Source organism: Dinoponera quadriceps, unplaced genomic scaffold (assembly GCF_001313825.1).
Source record: "Dinoponera quadriceps isolate SergipeBrazil2010 unplaced genomic scaffold, ASM131382v1 scaffold1658, whole genome shotgun sequence".
In the NCBI taxonomy this organism is placed as follows: domain Eukaryota; kingdom Metazoa; phylum Arthropoda; class Insecta; order Hymenoptera; family Formicidae; genus Dinoponera; species Dinoponera quadriceps.
In genome coordinates, this window is record NW_014555920.1 from 898939 (window position 1) to 919210 (window position 20272).

General features: G+C 47.6%; 2 protein-coding genes across 3 annotated transcripts in view; one reads left to right on the top strand and one right to left on the bottom strand.

Moving 5' to 3' along the window:
* Window positions 1–5989, top strand: part of LOC106745812 (trichohyalin) — an 85263-nt gene extending 79274 nt beyond the window's left edge. For both annotated transcript variants that reach the window (XM_014621757.1, XM_014621758.1), the window contains exon 14: window positions 1097–5989. In XM_014621757.1, coding sequence (XP_014477243.1) covers window positions 1097–3386 — 2290 coding nt within the window. In that variant the 3' untranslated portion in view covers window positions 3387–5989. The remainder of the gene's footprint in view (window positions 1–1096) is intronic.
* Window positions 5990–8868: 2879 nt separating this feature from the next.
* On the bottom strand, window positions 8869–19989 carry LOC106745750 (intraflagellar transport protein 172 homolog). Its single transcript, XM_014621632.1, has 14 exons — window positions 19819–19989; window positions 19436–19579; window positions 19178–19290; window positions 18796–18981; window positions 17961–18431; window positions 16841–17452; window positions 15966–16404; window positions 15030–15743; window positions 14081–14534; window positions 13591–13697; window positions 13044–13487; window positions 12023–12346; window positions 10484–10914; window positions 8869–9660 (listed from the first exon to the last, which is right to left on the bottom strand). The coding sequence occupies exons 1-14, from the start codon at window positions 19855–19857 to the stop codon at window positions 8937–8939; spliced, it is 5202 nt and encodes a 1733-aa protein (XP_014477118.1). The 5' UTR covers window positions 19858–19989; the 3' UTR covers window positions 8869–8936.
* Between the last annotated feature and the right edge of the window lie 283 nt (window positions 19990–20272).

Below are 20272 nucleotides of genomic sequence, written 5' to 3' on the forward strand. Positions count from 1 at the left end.
ATCGCCTCGTAGCTTCGCCATTCTGCTATCTGCTGTCCCCCTGTAATTAGTACGATCTGCACCTCCCTGCCGCTGCCCCACCTCCGTTCACCCTCGGTACTCAATTGGATTGGTTTGTGATGCTATTGTGAGAAATAAAGACTCGAGGATGGTGGATTGTGCCGTGTAGACACGTGGGTTTTGCGCGCGGAGGGTTCCGCGTATGGTGTGCCGCCGTAATTAATTTCGGATGACGCGAAAATCGGATTGTCGTAATAACGAAGTACGCGATTTGCGCGTCCACTTGGCTTGCTCTCGATCATCGTCGTGCAAATGAGATTATTATAAATTAGCCGGCTTTTGAAATTTAGACGTAGCTCTCAATAGTGCGACTGTGCATTCTCGACGGTCCGTTGTTAATAGCAATTCCGCGAAATTCGCAAGAGACGTAACAGGATTGCTGGTGTACGGATCGGCACATGATTGGCATGGTAAGTCTGACTTGGCGGTCCTTAAACTGGTTTCGGTAGGTACGATTATCATCCCCTTTTTTCCTTTTCCCAGTTTGGGAGAAAAAATGAATGCTGACCGAGGTTACGAGATCTTCTCTCGTCAATATTTGATAATATTCCATTTATCTGTTTTTCACCTTGATATTTCCGTTTCTCTTCGCAACTTTAGTTCGCCGTCTCACGTTGCAGCGCGCTGGTTAAATCATTATTTTAGCATCGCGTTACTCACGATTTTATTTCAATTTTCCACTTTGCATTCGAGACTGAGAATCGGCTTCATCCGGACTTTTCATCTCTGCTTCAATATTTCTGATCTTTCGATGGTGAAAGAGTTCCCAATCAATTTTGCCCGACGTTAATTGAAACCGACCGCGTCACCCGCATCACCCTCACGAAAAGAAGAACGAAAACAAACAATTTATCTCCCGTTTCTTCGAAATTGTATCTCTCCTTCTTGTAGATACCGCATGCGCTATCGTGGTCGCTGGAAATAAAACCGCCATGGTGATAGTCCTCCGCATCTTCTCCGACTTCTCGCCCTCTCTCTCATTCCCCCCTCCCTCCCCTTTTTTTTCTTTATTTTATTCACCGCGCCGCGCACGCAGACAACGGCGCCGGAAGCCGCGGGGCGGAGGGGAACGCGCGCCTCCGAAGGACGAGAAGCAGCAGCAGTCGAAGGACTGGGAGAATGACTCCTGGAAGACGATCCCGCGGGACGAGAAGTCCTGGCATCTGTATCGCACCGCGATGGACCTCTGGGCGGAGTCGAAGGCCAATCAGGCCAGCGAGGAGGCCAAGAAGTACTACGAGATGGAGAACGGCGACTTCGCGCTGGAGAACGGCGATGTGGCGAAGAGCAAGCGGAAGAGCAAGAAAACGCAGCCGACGAACGAGCGACCCAGCCCGAATCAGCGCACAACCGGCACGAAGATGTCGGACGACCGAGGCGCGCCGGCCGCCAGCCGGCGCGGCGAGCAGCGTCGCGTCGAAAAGCGCACGCAGACGGAGACCGAGGAGGACGAGCTCGAGGAGGACGAGGAGGACTTCGGCGCGGCGGAGTATCGCGCTGGCAAATTCTACTCGGACAGTCAGGATAGCCAGCAAGAGCAGCGCAGAGGCGGGAACGGCTTCGAGGCGGACAAGTACGGCAAGTCCTCGAGCTCGCCGTCGGAGTCCGACGACGAGAGCACCATCACCATCCCGGAGCCGGGGCGGAAGGTCGAGCACATCGCGCAGAAGCTCGAGCAGACGGCGCAGAAGTACGCGCGCGAGCACAGCCCGCCCAAGTTCCTGGAGCGGCGTGACCGATCGACGGCTACCGAGTACAAGAGCCTGGAGCGGAACATGCGCGAGCCGACGGTGCATTCGCGACGCGAGCGGATGCCGACGACGGAGTACAAGAGCTTAGAGCGGGGTCGGGAAAGCGGGGCCGGCGGGCAGAGATCGTTCGAGCGGCCGCGCGAGGAGAAGCAGCAACGGCCACGCGACGAGAAGCGGCCACGGGACGACAGGCACTCGCTCGAGCGCGGCTCTCGCGAAGACGAGCAAGCTTTCGAGCGGAGCTCTCGGGCGGAGGAGAAGGCGAGCTTCGAGCGCTCGCGGGAGGACAAGCAGAGTTTCGAGCGCGCGCGGGAGGACAAGCCGAGCTTCCAGAGGCCCCGGGAGGAAGCTCAGTCGTACGAGCAGCGGGGCCGCTCGACCAGGAACGAGCAGGAGCGCGCGTACTTGGAGCAGCGGAAGGAAGTGGTGGGTTACGAGCGAACTTTCGAGAAGAATCGGAACAAGACGGTGGAGCGACTGTCGAGCCGGCGCTTCGAGAGACCTCGGCCGCCGTCGCAGGAGGCTCCGGAGCGGCCGGTAGGGCCCTACCGGGAGCGCAGGTACTCCGACAAGGAGGAGGTGATCTACGGAGAGACCGGCCGGTACGGGGCGAGCTCGTTGGAGAGAGACCGTGGCTACGAGTCGAACTTTGAGACGAAGCTGGAGAGGACGAAGGTGATCGAGAGACACGGCTACCACCCGGGCCTCCAGAAGCGCAACGATGCGTCGAGGTCCAACGAGCACAGCAACGGCGACACGAACAACAACACACTGATGAAGGCCGAGCGGAAGCCGCGGCAGACCGGCCGAGCCCTCGAGGAACAGAAGAGCCCGAAACTGGTGAAGCGCACCAAGTCCTTCTGGAAGTTCCGCCGGGACTCGGAGGTGCTGGAGGGTATGGCGCTTTGGCAGCACCGCTCGCTCGTCGACATCCCGAAGATGATCCGCAGGGAGAACAAGTCGGCGGAGCACGATGAGAAGCAGAGGAACTCCGACGGCGGCAGTCCGAGCTCGAGTCTGGGCAACAGCGAGGGTACCATCACGAACGAGCATCAGCGGCACGACGAGCCGAAGCCGGCGGAGAGGAGCCACGTGCCGGACAAGACGGACTACTTCGAGGACTTCCCGACACCGGCGGAGCGACCGAAGGTCTCGGAGAGGTCGGAGTACAGGATGCAACCGGAGGAGCGGACGTACTTCATCGGCAACGTGTCGCGCAAGGCGATCATCGAGAAGGAGCGCAGGCGCAGCCTCGAGGCCAAGCGGAACATGATCGTCGCCGAGCTGAAGGAGAACAACGAGAGCAAGCGCAACGAGATGATGACGCGCGGCAGGAGGAACTACGACGACGAGGAGGACGCGACGCTCAACTTCAGCGAGACCGAGGCCTCTGACGAGGAGTCCACGTACAGCTGCATCGTCGTCAAGGACCAGAGCGTGCCGGAGAAGACGCTGCTGCCGAGGACCAAGCTCAGACGGGACTCCGACCGGGATAGGAACACCTGCGGCCCGTGGTACGATCTCTGGGGCGTGGACGCGTCCGTTAATAAGAAGAAGAAGAAGAAGCAGCAATGAGGGCGACTGCTGGTGGGGAACATGAAGAGGTCGCGAATGGATGTCGAAGTCGAGAGACGAATATGATGAGAACGCTGAGCGAAAAGTGGAATATAGAAAGGACGAAGAGAAGAATTAGAAACTAGAGTCTTTTTTCTCAAGAAGCAGAAGCGAAAGAAGAAGAAAGCGTGGAATGGGCGAGGCGGCTGCTCACTTTGCTTGCAATCTTATTTGGAATTTTCTTGTTTCTCCTTCGGTTCGGTTGGCACTCGCGTAATTTTTACGAGCGGGGATTCAAATCGGCAAGTGGATTTGAATCGTCGAACAAACACCGAGCTCGCGCTCGTTTTTTTTTTTTTCTTCTTTTCTTTCACCACCTTGCATCACCATTACTCTCACCCCCCAACAAACCCCTTAGGTTCTTCCGACCAGCTTGTTCATCCCGAATCTTTCCGTGGCCACCGAATAGGTTCGCGAATGAACGACTCCGCACTCAGTTTCGATGTGTTGTGCTCGCACTGGCTGAATCCTGCCCGTTGCTTTGTTTCGTCTTCAACGATTGGCTGTTGATGTTGTAGGAGCTTGCAGCATCGTCGAAGAAAGCGCTCGATACACTTTTGCGACGACTTCTAGGCGTCTTATCTCCTCTACAGAGAAGGAGCGAGCAACCGTATCGGATGATGCATCGCCTCATCGGTTGCGAACAGTGTGTTATTGTCTACCGTATGCTGCACGCGTTGGCTCTCTTTCTCTCTCTTTTTTCCTCTCTGTTTTGCTATTGCTGGCACAGTGAAAGTCGTTTGCTAGGTCACTCGCAACCGTTTCAGACTCTTGCCATTTTTACGTTTTTACCGGTCGCTTTAATTGTATCGCAGATTGGCCCGAGATCGCACGTGTCTCTTTTTTTCTTCCTTGTACTTAGGACTTAGGAATTTAGGATTTAAGCAATCGCTTGAATTCAATCTCACACACATTCGACGTCGGGATGTCGTTCGACCCGCACAAACGAGACGCCGGAAGAATACGATATTAACGAGGTGGTATTCTCGCGGAGTATCCTCCCGGGGAAAGTCCCTTTTTTTGTTTTACGACACACACAGAAACACACATACATGCATTTCGTTCGCTCGAAATTCCAGAGCTCGTACGTGACCGGTGTCCAGTAATTACGGACCCAGCCCCCTGCGCCCCGATTAACCACGATTAACGCCTTTCAGGACTAACATATTCGCGACTGTGAAGCTGCGAAAGACGAAGACTAACGACCGCTCGGCGCCGGCACTGTCATGAGACAAGCTTGTTCTCTAGATCACATGTTTCTTGCGCTAGTAGCGATTCGAGGAGAGAGGATAAGGTAAAGACGCGTCCTCCCCTCGTCGAGATAGAAGTTCCTTCGTCGCGCAGCGCGAGACGAGAATCGACCGCCACGCGATCATCTGTCCGCGAAAAAATCTTCTCTTTCTCGCGAGCGAACGCACGGCGCCGACCCTTCTCTGTATTTACGGCGTCACGTATCGCACTTTTATCCGTCGCTTCGCTCCGGGTCCGTCACTCTCTGCGCGCGAAACGATCAGCGCGAATCCTGATCGTGTACGGAGGATTAACACGATCGCACGATCGCGTTGTTAAGGGCGAACTCGTATCTTAACTGCGTTAACATGGTTTCACGGTGTTAATTGCTTAATCGCGCGCTCAGCGGTTTTAACTACCTTAACTGTGTTGACGGAGTTATGGAACGTCGAACGCACGCGAGGTTCCGCAGCGAGGGGTCGAAGTAGGTCCGCGATATTTCGCAGAGAGGTCCTGCTCGAGTCGAGTCGTGATCTATAAGGGAGATTACCTTACGAATTACGAACTTGCCGCGCTCCTCCGCGCCCCTGCGAAACGCGCACCCCCTTCTTCCCCCGGCGAGGAAGAACAACCCGGGACACTTTTTCCGACAAGCTCGCGAAAGTCGAGTCGAGATCGATGAGAAAGAGAAACGATCGGGAATTCTAGATTTACCGTTTGTCAGTGTATCATATTGAACGCTCTACTTAATGCATTTATTACGGCAATTTATCCGGCATATACTGCGAAAGCATCGTTCGTCCGCAAATTTGATATAATTCGAGTTTTTCGCGCGGCGCCAAGCGCCGCATCGAGGTGTTTTCCAACGTTTTTTCAATATGCATCGAAGCGATTAGGGTAGACGTTAGGATTAAGGATTAACGTTCCGGCGCACGTTTAGGCGACTACAGGAAGAAGACGTCCAATTTCGAAGCGGAAGGTGCGAAGGTCCGAGGCGGGTTTTAGGGCAACCGATTTATTGTAATTTACAATGCGCTAGGTTTAAGCATCTCCAAGGAAGTCCACGCAAAAGATGCAAAATGTTAATATATATTATAAATATAATATATTATGATATTATATATACATATTACATACACACGCACACACACACTCACACACACACACACACACACACACACATTGTGTAAACGGTCGCCCGAATCCGATTTCGGCGATTTGGGTTAGGTTAGGGTAAACGAAGTTTGTTATAATAAGAACAATGTATACATGCATATACGTTATATATATTATATATATTATTGTTATTATATATACCAATTTTTTGACGTGCATCTCTGCGCAATTTTGCTTGTCGTCTCGTTCTTTTTTGTATCCCAACCTTTTGTATAATACATATGTATAAGAGATATATACACATATTGTTATTCATCACTGAGAGAAAAATATTAGGTATTTGTAATTATAATTATCATACTGAAATTATCATAATTATCATATTAAAAGAATTATAGTCAGGAAAACTAATTTTCTAGTAAGTGTTATTAGTAAAGCTGTTAATCTTCGATCATTTTGAAGCTTCGATATTTTCAAAATTCGAATAATGAACACTAAAGCTTCAAATCTTCGGAGATTCCAATTTCGAACATTAAAGCCTTCGAAAAAAAAAACAATAGCTCTAGTTACCATAGTTCCAGAGAGATAGCATAGTTAGTTTCTTATATGTTCTTTAAATGTATGCAATACAATTATGAAACGTAACGTATATGTACATTTAAAGAATATGTATAAAACTAATATATGCTATCCAAGTTGTTAGTGATAATAATCTTACATGCATGTCGTTATTACTGTTTTTGGTTAAAACTATAAGAAGGTAGTGGTTAGCAAAACTATAATTTCTCTCAGTGATTATTCGCACAATATTCTATAAAGTTCTATGTATAAGCATCGAGGAAGAGAATATTCTTTGAATTCAAAGAATTTCTTCTTTCTTCGTTGAATTATTCGACCCTTACCGAGGCAGATTCAAGATGATATTGATTCGCGTTGTCGAAACTTCGGGCTACGCAAGCCCGAAATTAAGCTACCCCCATGGTTCTTCGTCGGAATATTTCAGAGGGAAATCCCGCGATCCGTCACGGGAGATTAGTACTTCGTGACTTTTCGGCGAAGAGATCCGTATTTGAATATCCACCATCGTTCACAGGTAAGGCAAGTGTTCCATGGTCATAATGGCGGTGCATTTATTTAAATTAATCGTCGAGCTGTTTTAATGGCCTGCGATCGACCCGCTTTCACAAGCTCCTGGAAGGAGGCGCGGAGGTTCCACCGACGAGAGAAGTTTTCTCTCGTTCTACCCTTTTTCTCTCGGCGTCTTTTTAGGGCGCTTTAAAGTGTCTGAAAGGTGCTTGTATAGGTGCTATTATGCGGTAATTATCGGAAAATCGAAGATGGCAGTCACGCGGGAATTACCGAAACAGCCGCAAGACGCGTTGTTCTGATCGCGTTTTTCCTCATTGAACTCTATTCGAACAAATTTCTTAACTCTCTCTTTAATAAGAAAAAAAAACACAACATCAAGGATAAGTTGTGTACAAGATACTCCTGGCTCCGTGTAAATTATTAATCGAGACACGGAATAATGACTTGCGCTGAGCGAATGCGCGAGCGACGCGAGGCCGGCCGTGTGTATTTACGCGATGCTTATTTTAATTGATCCTAAGCAAAATTAACATACCGCCGTAACGGCTGATCCGATTGAGTTTCGAGTGGACTCAGTCGATCCTTCAGGGTCCGATCACGTAAGAAATCTGTTTATGTTTTTGCCTTGCATGCTTTACGGAGAGAAATGTGCCAACTCAAAGTCCGAAATCGCAAAGTTCTCAATTCAGAAACATCGTTACCACCGGCCTTTGTTTGAGCAATATTGATATTTTTGCAGGTCAATACACATTACACAAATAACGTGTAAATAACAATAGTTGTGTAAATAACAATAGTGTAAATAACGAAAGTTGAAACGCGAAGTTGTGAAACAATTGAAATGGTTATACGAGACAAAGAAAGAAAAGAATGAAAAGAATGGATAATATTATATTCATATCAGAGAGCGCGCACTTTCGCGCGCACACTTCTCCGTTGTTAAATATTATTACATCAATTTCGCCGGAGAGCCGTTCATATTTGTAATTTGCATTAAGTCGCTCGATAAATATCGTGATGCGTCTGTTAAACGTCAGCAACATAGCTACCGGCATCATACGTCTCCCACGGCGTGTATTAAGCTCGCTGCGATTTCGAGTCAATATAAACGCACACATACCCACTTACGCGCAGGCGCGCGCGTTTTGTGTGTGTGTGCATGTAAATGTGCGTGTATTTGCTTTACTTTGAACCGCCGAATTCCACGGGCTGCTTTTTGGCTTATGGAATGCGCCAAAGCCGAGCGTATTTGCGAAGCGGTTAATTATCATCCGCTGCGCTACCCAACCGCTCGAACCCCTTCATTAGCTATCCAGCAGGACGAACGCACTTCCTGGCTGAAAGAAGGATTAACGAGGAACGATTTTGACGCGTTAATGTTCCCTCTACGTTTTTATATCCGTCTCCTTTTGATTAGAGTGTATTTATGACCCAGGAAGCAATAAGCATCTTTCTCAGCGATAATCTCGCTATTCTTTTTTTATTGTGGAATTCCGTAATGCGCGTTATATAATTTGTGGCGTAATATGAACAACCGAACAATATATTCCGAACGATTTTCCGTCAGGTGCGAAGTTAAGGGTCGCTTTGAAAATCAGTGATTATTAAAAAAGAAGAGAGAGACGTGCCGAGAAAAAATATTCCATATATAATTGGATATAATTACATGTAAGGCGTCACATATAGAATATGTCCACATATAAAAATTTGTAGTTATGTATGAAATGGCGTATAGACTTATATATTATTATATATAAGTACATATATTAAATATATAATTATATATTTTATTTATATATACATGGACATATTCTATATATAATTATACATAAGACATTTTTTCCAGGGTACTAAGATCGTCTAGGAAAAGAGGGAGAGATATTTATATCAAATTATTCCAGACAAAAGGAATTAAGAGAACAAGTAGATATCAATCAAACATACCTGCGTGATTTTATTAACAATTTACTTGTATTTTTACAAATATAACATGCGAGGTAATCTTTTATTCTACCTTCTACCTTTCTTACCTATGAATTATGATTGACCGGAGAGCTGCAAGCTCTCTCTACCTTCTCAGAAAGAGTACTTAGGCGCCGTGCCACACCACTCCTGAAGAAAGACCAGGGTATCGTTGAGCGGCGAGTCCGTAGGCGCCTGCCTGGCAGTGTTGACGAGCTTGGTCCAGTCGTCGCGATCGGCCACGCGACTAGACTCCTCGAACCTGATGACCGGGCCGCGCACCGGGTAGCCCGTGATCACGCATTGTTGGAGAGGCGCGCCCGTGCTGCTCGGCGAGGTCAACGAGCCCACGTAGACACCTCTCGGATCGAGCGGCAAACCCTGCTCGATCTTCTGGTCCATCGACACCGCCAGCACCCATTCCCTCGCTTCCTCGCGACGATTCTGATCGATCCCGAGGTGCTCCGGGAGCGGCACCTCTAACGGGAAGTCGGTGACGCGTAGGTCGTCCACGTCGAGGACGTTGCCGTCGCCCTCTTCTTCGATGCATTCCTCCAGATCGAGGAAATGATTGAGAAAGACGAAGGCCTCGCTCAGAAGACCCGCGTCACGCGCCGCTACGCCGGCCTCATAGTAGCATCTGTCGGCGTGCAAAACGTCGGAGTGTCGCAGCAGGCTGACCGACGCCTTGACGACGAAGCCGGAAAGCGCTGGGAACGCGCGACAGCCGTGTCTCACCGCGGAGAGGTGGGCTACCTCCAGAAGCCTCTCGAATCTGTCGGTCGCCGGCGACGAGCGACAGAGACTGTGGAGAATGTCCCGTAACTGCGTCAGGTACCTGGAATCGTATTGATTGTTGAACAAAACGACGAAAAGGACGAAGAGGCAATAGACGGACTGAGAATATAGCGGGCTAATTTCATTATCCTAATCTATAAACGCGAATGCCAGGAAGAACTTTGGATTGTGAAGAAAACATATTTTGGATGATGGAACAAATCAGTCTCTTGGCTCTCATTGTGCGTGTGTGTGTGTGTGTGTGTGTGTGATGGGAAGAACAAGAAGAAATTAAGGGTGAGATTTCGGAATAGGTCAGAATTTCTAGACGGTAAAAGCTGGAAGGTTGGAGATGCATTTTTGCGGGCAAAACGAGCACGAACAGAAACCGACGATTCATGGGTAGAGAAATACAGCATGAAGCGTCCGCTATGACTCGGCAGCTTCTTGCGGGAGAAACACGAAAACTGCGCAAGAACCTTCGAGACGAGAGAGAGAGAGAGAGAGAGAGAGAAAAAAGAGAGACAGCCGTCTAAGTTTCTCGATCGGATTTTCTCAGTCGTGCGAAGCAACACCCCGTATATAGAGAAAGAGATTTCTTTGGATTTAATAGAATTCCTTTAATCGAAACAAATTTATTTTTTTTAATGGAGCAAACAAACGAATACCTGATTCAACAAACAGGATTGTTCGGTTTTTCAAAGAACAACATATTTCTTTTATATTTTAATCTCAATATTACAATAGTTGTCAACAAACAATAAATTATTCGAAAGAATTAACACTATGTTAGAAACGTATTAAAAGATTTTTTCGAATCAGTAGAACAATATTTAACATGTATCCAATGTACTAAGTCTCCAAAGAAACCTTTCCCTTTATACCTGTACTCCTGTTGAGACGCGTTCAGGATGCTCTCCGCCAGTTGTAGGTACAGATTGAAATTCTGCGAGACAGCTGGCGCGCCGTACTGCGCGTACAGCTGCAACGCTTGCGGCGCCGAGTTGTTCTTCAGCAATTGCGCGGCGCGTCGTGCCACGAATCTGTGCAACAACTCTGGGCTGTGCGAACCCGCGGCCTCGAACAGCTGGTTCCATTGGCCCTTGCGCGCCATCATCTCGAGGGCCGCGTTGCTGTCCACCTCGGCCAGCTGCTCTATCTGGCCCTCGTTCGTCATCGTGTCCCGATATTTCTCCTCGAGATAAGGCTCGAGATCGGGCGCGAGTTCGCGGACGATCCGTCGTGCTCGTTCCCATTCGCCGACCGCCACTAGCGAGCTTATCGCGTCCTTCAGCCGATCCGCCTGAAGGAACACCTGCCGAACACAAGACCTTGCTAGTTCTACTCCTCCGTCCCGTTCTTATCCAACTTACGTGTCGATCTTATCGAGTTCAAGATAATTAACTTTTTAGCTACAGCGCACTTCGGATAACAAGTGTCCGCTGTGTACACAGAGAAAAAGGTTCGGTAAATATTTGCGTAAGATCGATCCTTTCCAAAATCAACGATATTAACGTATGTTGTCAAGGACACAGTCGTGAGCAACATGCGAAAGTTGGAGAATAGAAAATAAGAAAAAATATATCAATTTATATGTCGAAACGTCGAATCTTTTAAACAACAATTCAGAAATATAATATTCATAATTATCTTCGTCAATATCAAAACATAGAATATTAGCGCGTCTCTCTCCTGTAATCTTTCTATATTTCGACTGTGAATTCCAGTTAACTGAACGATATTGTGTCATGGTTGTTCACATACGACTAAAATTCTATCTATACAAAAATGTACATCAAATTTGTAAAACTTCGTTTGTTAATAATCATTTTCCCTGGAAAACTAAACAATAAAGCTGTATTACGCAAGAAATTGCATGCCATTTCTGGCCTATAACGGCAAAACTAATATGGCTAGCGGGAGCCGAGCCTTAAATTATGTTTATATTAAACAAGTTAAATAAACACGTATACTAAATCTAGAGAAACCTTTTTCTTTATGTACGGAACGACGATCGTCGACGGTCGCTGCGGTGCGTCGCAAAAATTAAATGAACTGATTTTTCTTATGCTCTAAGCATGTAATTTACGCGTCCAATGTATGAGACGATATTCATTTGTTTCTATCGTTGCTAGGCAATACATAACAATTGATTTGTTCTTTATAGCTGCACCGCTAAACCGGTGCAATAAGTTAGAGTGCGACAAGTATATTTTGATTCGATTTAGCATGTTGCACCAGTTTAGCAGTGTAGCTATAAAGAACAGACCAAATACGTTCATAAAGACATTATTCCAGTAAGAAAATAAATATTGCCAAACTTACCAAACTTACTGGGCGTATATATGCGTCCTTCTAAAGCTAAAGGGTTAACAGATCGTCCGCGAACAAGAGAAGCGCAAATATAGAGGAGGGAAAAGTACCTGAGCGGCGAGCGCGTGTTCGCCAACGGCGAACAAGCGCGCACCCAGGTCGCCGCCGATCTCCGTTGCCATTTCGGGATCCGCCTGATGCAGAAGAATGTCAGCCGCGCGGATCAGGTACGATCGCGGCGCTTGTGGGTTCAGGATCAGGGTATCCAGGGCCGGCCGTACTTCTCCGAGCTCGAGCCACTTGCGAGCTTCCTCCAGCGCGTTCGCCCCGTCGAGACCCGCGCTCTTCTGGCCCAGCTCCCTGCGAAGGGCCGCTTCTTGGCTCGGCAAGTACTCTCGACACACCCGTAGCGCCTCGGACCACATCCCGGCCGTCTGAAGTGAAGAATTTGATTACGGAGATGGAATGTAACGAAACAGAACGCCGCAAGGTGTAAATATACGCTGAAAAGTAATGAGACGACGAGCGGCCTCGGTAAAGGTCATAAAGCAAATAACAAAGAGACGGGAGGACAAAAGGAACGAGACGATGAAAGGATAAGTGGTGAACTTCAAAGTTGGCTAAAAGAAATTGAGATAGTATGAAATGGAAATTATCGAGGTGAGATGAGGTACGATGAAAGTATAATGAGCGGACAATTAAGAATTAATAAAAGAAGAAAGATAGTTCTGATCGACAGAAACGTTAAATGAATAATTCACGGAGGAGCTAGTGGATCACGTAGAAAGCTCTTTCGGATTTCGAAGACCTGAAGATAATATCTCGGGAGAAATAAGCAAAAAGAAAATACCAAATCGTATAAAAAGCTCTTTTGAAGACTTGATGACAATATTCAGACGAGAATCAACAAAGGAGTTGTTGGATCGTGCGAGAAGCCCTTTCGGATTTTGAAGACTCGGAGGAAACATCCTGATATCTCGACGCGAGGATTCTCTAGATCTGATTCCTCAGATTCTTCGGGATCTGTAGAAGCTTCATTGCGAGGAACGTCACACGCGATAACGTTATCCTCCAATCGGTAAAGTCTCCTCGCACGATCCACAGCGACTCCTCGGGAGGAGGGAAACCGACTTTGTAGTGTTCTATTATCATCTCCGGCTTATGAGCTCTCAAGAGAAGAGCCTCCGCCGAGGCGTAGTCCTGGCTTTCGGCGGCCTCGGCGGCCCTGGCGATCAGGACTTGTGCCACCGCGTCTTGACTGTGCGACCGGGCGACATCCTCGGCGGACTCCCAGTCACGGTTGTGGATGTACATCTGCACGGCTTCCATCGCCTTGCCAGCTTGCACGAACTCCTTCTCGGCCTCGGTGAAGCGACCCTCGTCCTCCAGCGCCATAGCGTAACGATAGTGCACCTCCTTCTTCTGATCCGCCGTGCTGTACTTGGCGACCTCCAGTGCCCACTCGAACATGCTGGCTTCGCACGCCAGTTGCAGGCAGGGTTCCAGGTAGTTGAGTCGCATCAGCAGTCGCGCGCCCAGTTCCGGAGCCAAGGTCCGGGCCCACATTAAGGCGACCTGAAGAAAGAAATGTATCAAGTGGTAGCGTCGTCTGATTAATTATAGTAATCTTTAACTGGATATACATGATGAAATATTTCTACAAGCTCTAGATTTCAACCTGTTGAGCTGCTTTCTCCCCCGAAGCTTTCTTAGCGACCCGCAATGCGTCCTCCCACATGTTCGCGGATCTGTAAGCTGCGACCGCTCCGCGCCAATCGCCAGCACCTAGAACGAGATATGTTTTACGTATTAACAGAACAGGTCACAGGCCATGATTGTATGTTATTCTTTCTCCCCCTCCTTGTCTCTTGTTTTTTGAAAAAATACTCATCAATCACTGATTTTTATTTGAAACTTGTTGATCCGTAAGTTGATTACAAACTAATATCCAAGAGAAGCAGAAAATCCGTGTCAAAATTTCTCTCCTTTTCCGTTTGTTTTTCTTGTTTAGTTATCTTAATATCGACACATTTTGCACAATTTTACTATTTCTTTCATATTTTTTACTGATGTTAAACTGAAAAAAATTTTTCCAATTTTTCGCTCGAAGATCGCACAGATTCAGCGAAATATGTTCAACGGAAAAATCTGTGACTGAAAACACTGACCTAAGAAGTGCTCCTCGGCTTCCCTCGGTTTGCCGGCGGCATCCAGCTCTCTCGCCAGATGCGTGTGAGTGGTTTGAAGAAGATCAGGCCGATGCTCGGCGACTAATCTGATCATGTCACCGCGATTTCCCGCTTTGCGATGCATAGCGATCGCCGCGTCGTGGTCGCCGATGGCGACATAAAGTGCCTCGGCGTGTCGGAGCTCACCGGTCTGCTGCAAGTTCTCAGCGTGTTTCGCCAACACCTCGTTCGCCTCGTCGCTCTTCATGTACTCCTGGGCCACCTGGTGCGCGCGAATCCAGTCGCCCGATTGCACGTGAGTCTCTACGGCGCGTCGAGGCTTGCCCGCGCGAACGAAAAGACTTTCCGCCAAGGACCGTTCCCCGATTGACGAGAAGTACTCGCCCAGCTTCTCGCATTGCTGACGGATCTCGGAATCGTCGTCCTCGATCACCTAAAAAAAAAACCGACGGAAACGTACATCTTAAATAATCTCAATATCTTACAGATATGCCCGATATCAATCGATCACAGGTGTCATTCTGTGAACGTATCTTTTTATTTCACCGTATTTTGCAAGAATATTAAGCATGCGTCTTCTCATTTCTAACGTCATCAAACAAAACGACTGCAGCGAGCTATTAGAAGCCTTAAGAATCTCGAGAATCTCGGAAATCTCGTTTAACAAAGTATCGGGGATACTCGATTAAAATTTCAGCGTCAATCTGGCGTCGAGGGATAATGAAAAACGTCGATCATTGATTATAACGTTAAATACGCACAGGTGTGCGTGAGGTATACCTCGGCGAAATGAAAATTGACATATCAAAAAGACTGCATGAAGAATCATACAAGTACAGGTAACCAACGAGAACGAAAAAACGAGACATGTTAACGATCCGTTTTACATAACGCTCGTAAAACATAAACGTCGCAGGATAAAACCCACCTGTATAATTTGCAAGGCCTTCCTCCACTGCCGCGCATTAATAGCGGCCTTCAATGCCATCACCGTCTCCCCCGCCTCGATGAAATGATTAATGGCTGCATCGTAATGACCGCCAGCTGCCAGATGCTTCCCCCAGTCCCTCTCGAGGCCGACCACCAGCGTAGGGTCGACCTTACGCGCCAGGTCGAGAGCTCTGGCGAAGACACCGGCTTGGGCGTAACAGTCGATCGCCTCGGCGCCGGCGGAGGTCTTCTCCAGCAGCTCACCGGCGAGTTCCATGAGATCGGTGGCCTTGAGGCCGCTGATGACGTCTTCGACGATCCGCTCGTCCTCCAGTAGCTCGTTGTCGGCGAGAACCAGCCTGGCGGCGCGTCCAGGTCGACGAGCCTCCAGATAGAGCTTGACGGCTCTCCTTGGATTTGTGCTCTCTATAATGGAGGCTGCACGAGCCGCTTGACCGCTGTCCAGTAGCCAAGCCAAATGACGGTCTCGCAATTCTGAGAGTCCGCTCCAGCTGCGGTTCTGTGCCAGATTCAACGCGTCTTCCCAGTGCCAATAGCGTTGGTACATGTCCAACGCCTTGTCCAGCTCGTTCTGCTCCAGGTAAATTGCCTCGGCGGTCTTCAGCTCGCCGTTCAATACCGCTAGTCGGGCCCAGCAATCCGGATTGGCCAGTGGGTCGTTGCCAGTCTCCATGGTATATTTTATGCCGATCTTGAAGCGAGGAAACGAGCAAGTGAGACATTACGAGGTGAGAAAGAAGGAATGATATAGAGCGGTCGAAAAATTATTTCGATAATTAAGTAGAATGTAGAAGGAGGAAGAAATATCGAAATCGAATATATGAAGGAGAAAAATATTGCAGGAAATAAATCTCCAAATCGTGACGCTATTTTAGATGTCAGGGCGATTTCAGAGAGAGAAAGAGAAAGTCACCTCGACAACCCCCTTCAAGAACCTGGCGCAAGCCACATCGCCCATTGCCGCATAACATCTCGCGGCAATCATAATCTTCCTCTCGTTCATCGCGTTCCTGGCAACGTTTTCCCACATGGTTTCCACCTGCGGGCCATCGCCCATGTTCTCCAAGAACAAGACGACCCTGCCGAAGTCGTTGTCGTGCAGCGCAGTGCCGAACTCGATCAGCCCTTCGTCCAATAAGTACGCAACTTTCGCACCATGTTCTTCCACCATCACGGACGTTCGACCGTCCTCCCGGACGACGTCCACCACGTCACCCTTGATGGGCGTCAGCGTGGACGCTTCCGGCGCGTCCACGTTGTACCAGACGGCCAATGTCTGAGACGTTTGGGCGACCACGACGTCGCTACTGGGCACCCAGGACGCGAAGGATACTCCGGTCACCAAGAGGACTCTAATTCAGTAACCGTAAAGAAGATTAAGATGAGGATCTGGCGCGGCCGTTTCGATAAAAAAAAACGCAGCTACGGTGAAGAAGGTTCTCAATTATTCCATGAATAAAATGACTCATTAAATGAACTCACAACTCAATCAATTCATTAAATAAAAATAAAGTAAAACAAATTAGGAAGATGATATTAAAATGTTAAATAGAAATAAAAATAAAAATAAATAATTAACGATTAAACGGCAAGGCTATTCGTTCAAATTTATCTTAATCGTTGAAAATCTTTCGGAACGAGTGAGAATATCGAAACTCTGATAGGGGATGAGGCTATTCGCAAAACTTGCTTCAAGCCTCCGACATCTCGTGTCCAATTTTACTCGACAAAATAAAGCAGATTTTCGCACCGACTTAACATTCGTGTCTAAGTGCTTCTCGTCTCTACCTTCCACCTGCGTCGTCACTCAGCCAAAGACGGCCTCTCTTATCCCGCGAGAGCAATCGGTGACCCGCCTCGCTCAGCTCCAGCCAGTCGATGCGGGCGTCGTGAACGATCATGTTGATAGTACCGCCGGTCAAAAGGTCGACCACGCGGATGGTTCTCGGGTCCAACAGGTAAGCTAGCTTCTTGTTGTCGCCTTCACCGGCCGAAGGTCGCTCATTCACGCGTACGCTCACCACGTGCGGGTTCACCGCTTCAGTTCGCACGGAGCCGAGCGCCTCGTTCTGACCGTACTCGACGATCGTCAGCTCACCGGAGCAGAAGATGAGACAGACCACCGGGTATTCAAAGAAGAACTTCTCAGTGCCGTTCGTTCGATCCTCCCAGGGGATCTCGCTGATCAGACCTAGCTCGATGTCGCCGATCAGCAAGGTGCGCGCTGTGCGAGCCACCACGTTGTTGTCTGTACGGCCCAGAACGCGCACGTCCTCGATCTCGAGACCCGTCTGCGACCTGATGACGATGGAGCGATGCGAGGAATCGTTCAGAGGTCGAATCACCACCTGACTGGGACCCACGTAGGCCACCTCGTGGCTGCCGCGCACTACTGTGCGTCTGAAACGTGTGAGAGTTCGGCAGATCTTCGAGGATTTCTGAATATTCAAATGGTAAGTAAGTGTGTTTCTGAACAATTAGCCATGCGATCTCATAGCTGAGAAGTCGAGTTAATCGAGAAACTTGAAACGAGAATACAAACTAGGTCTGTCACTCGGCTTTTAGAAATAGAAGCCAAGTGGTAGGCCTAGTAGATGAAAAATCGCAGATTTATTTGGGAAAATTAAAACTTAATTTCTAGGAGCCGAGAATCTAAATGACGATTGTCTTCCGCTTGGTTTTCAAGAAGATTAAGTCCGAGTTTAGGATGGAAAATAAAAATTTCACTCCCAAAAGCTATGAATCCAAGCGAAAATTGCCTTCTACTTGGCTTCTAGAAGACAAATAGGAGTTTTAGTCAGAATGAAGGATCGTTAGCCTATTCTGAAAAACCGAAACTTGACTTCTAGGAACCAAGAATCCAAACACGACGATTATCCTCATCGTCTTCGTCGATAGTTGTAATAACCTCAGGATAGTCTCGAACTGTTCGACGCCTCCGCACAGTCCGCCGATCGCCAACTTCGAGCCGTCTCTCCTCCAAGCTAGCGCCGTGATCGTGTAGAAGTTCGGCAAGGTACGCACGTTGGTCTCCTCCCAGACACTTCGTCGTGGCGTCCAGTCGAGAATGCGCACCCTGTCCCAGGAACCCACGGCGACGCTCTGGCCGCTCGGGCTGCAGCAGGCCACGGTGATCTCTCGCTCTTGGGGGTCGCGGCTGAAGTCGAAGTTCTTCACCGGCTTGCCGTACGGGTCGTACAAGGTCAATCGCTTGTCGCAGCCACCGGCTAAGATGTGCGACTGCGGCCACGCCAAGGCGTAGGCGGGCACCCCGTGGACGCACACCCGTCCCGAAGGCTCCGCGCCACCGTCCTCGGCGACGTAATAGCGGATGATGCTGCCGTCGGCGTGGCTCGACAGGAAGCCGCTGCCGCGGACGCTGAAGAATCAGGATTGCTGAGTGAACGGCGCAATATCGAGGATCCCAATAACGAGCGATTATTATGCAGGTATTCGCAGGTAATTATAATATATAATATAACGGCTAATTATATTACGGGTAATTGCAATTACGAGTAATTATCTTCAGCGAGACGATGATGCAAACGATTATTCTCACGATCGTCACGGCACGATCGCGCGTAATATCCGTATGATGTAATTACTCCGAGCTTTGTAACACACTCACACACACATACACATACACACACACATATATATGTACACAAAGACTTGAAATATATGATAATATGATAGAAATGATGATCGATAATATAAATGATAATCGATAAGTTTCAATTTACTTGCTAGCCAGAGCTATCGTCATGGCATCGGAAGTGTACAGGGTCTGCGCCTTCTGCGATTTCACCAGAGCGGCGCGGACCTTCCCGTCTGCCAACCCGACGACGATCGGACCCTCCGCCGGCCAGATCAAACAAGTCACCGCTGAGCTCTGCTTGAACTTGTTGCAGATCACCTTCTTGTCGCCCCTGAGAAGCAGTCGTTAATATCGAAGATGGAGTAATTTACGTTAATTTGTGAATCCCCTCCCTCGAGAGTTGCTGAGGACAATTTTATTCCGCACATTTCGAGTTATGTGAAATTAAACAATAGTTATATACAAAATATAAATGAAAGGCCATCATTTCCCGTACAGTAAGGAGTATCAAATGCTAATACACCTACCAGTCTTCTCCTATTTTGTACACGTACACGATGCAATCGGTTTGACCAACTGCAATCTTCGTGGACTCTGGAGAGAAAGCTATACCCTTCACCATGTAGCTCTTCTTGCCGAACTATAAATAAATAGTACATTGTCCCATCAGTATATCAATTCTATTGTAACTCGAATCTATTAAATCTCTTCTATATGTTGAACAGCAGCATCAATTATATTAATCTAAATTGAATCATTGTAATATATAGAAGACGATCGCATACCTTGGGATCAACGGGCTTAGTGGAGAACCTATCCCGTTTCACACCATTCTCGTCGAAGAGGTAGATGGAACGGTCCGAGGATGCAACAGCTAGCTTCAAATTGTTCGACGACCATGCTATGCCAACCACTCTATTCTCAAAATCCTGAGCAAACATACGAATATAAAAAAATATGAAAAGAAATGGTCAGTTTGCTTGAAATATAAGGAGAAAATATAAGTAATGCATAATAAAATGCAGTGGAGGGCTCGTCAGAAGGGTATTTTATAAATATATTTATGTAGAAATTAATTTAAGGGATGTGTACGTCATACAAAATCATGATATCGAGAGTCGCGCGCGCGCAAGAAGGATTTCCAAATTGTAATATATATCGTACTCACTTGCGCTGACATGACAGTACCCAAATATTTCAGCAGCATGTTGATTTATTTACAGTATTATTCCCGCGGTTATGCTAATATTATTTACAAGCGCCAATATACAGAGTTAGAACGCAAGCAAAGTATGCATCATACTGCTGACAGTGTATACTCATCGGTTGCTTAGCGACCGAACTCCCCACTCATTATGTTGATTTTGTATTCGATCAAAAGACAATATGTACATTATATGAAAATGTATGTATAACAATAATATTATATTCAAATATATATTTCTATAAAAAAAAAGTTTCAGGGAGGAAACGAAATATGTAGAATATAAAAAATATTTACGTAATTTGAAGATCTAATAGTGTATAATGTAGTAACAAAAGAGGAAATATAAAAGTGGGAAAAAAGAGAAACGGATATAAAATATTTTAAGTATATAACATTTGATATGTATGATATTGTA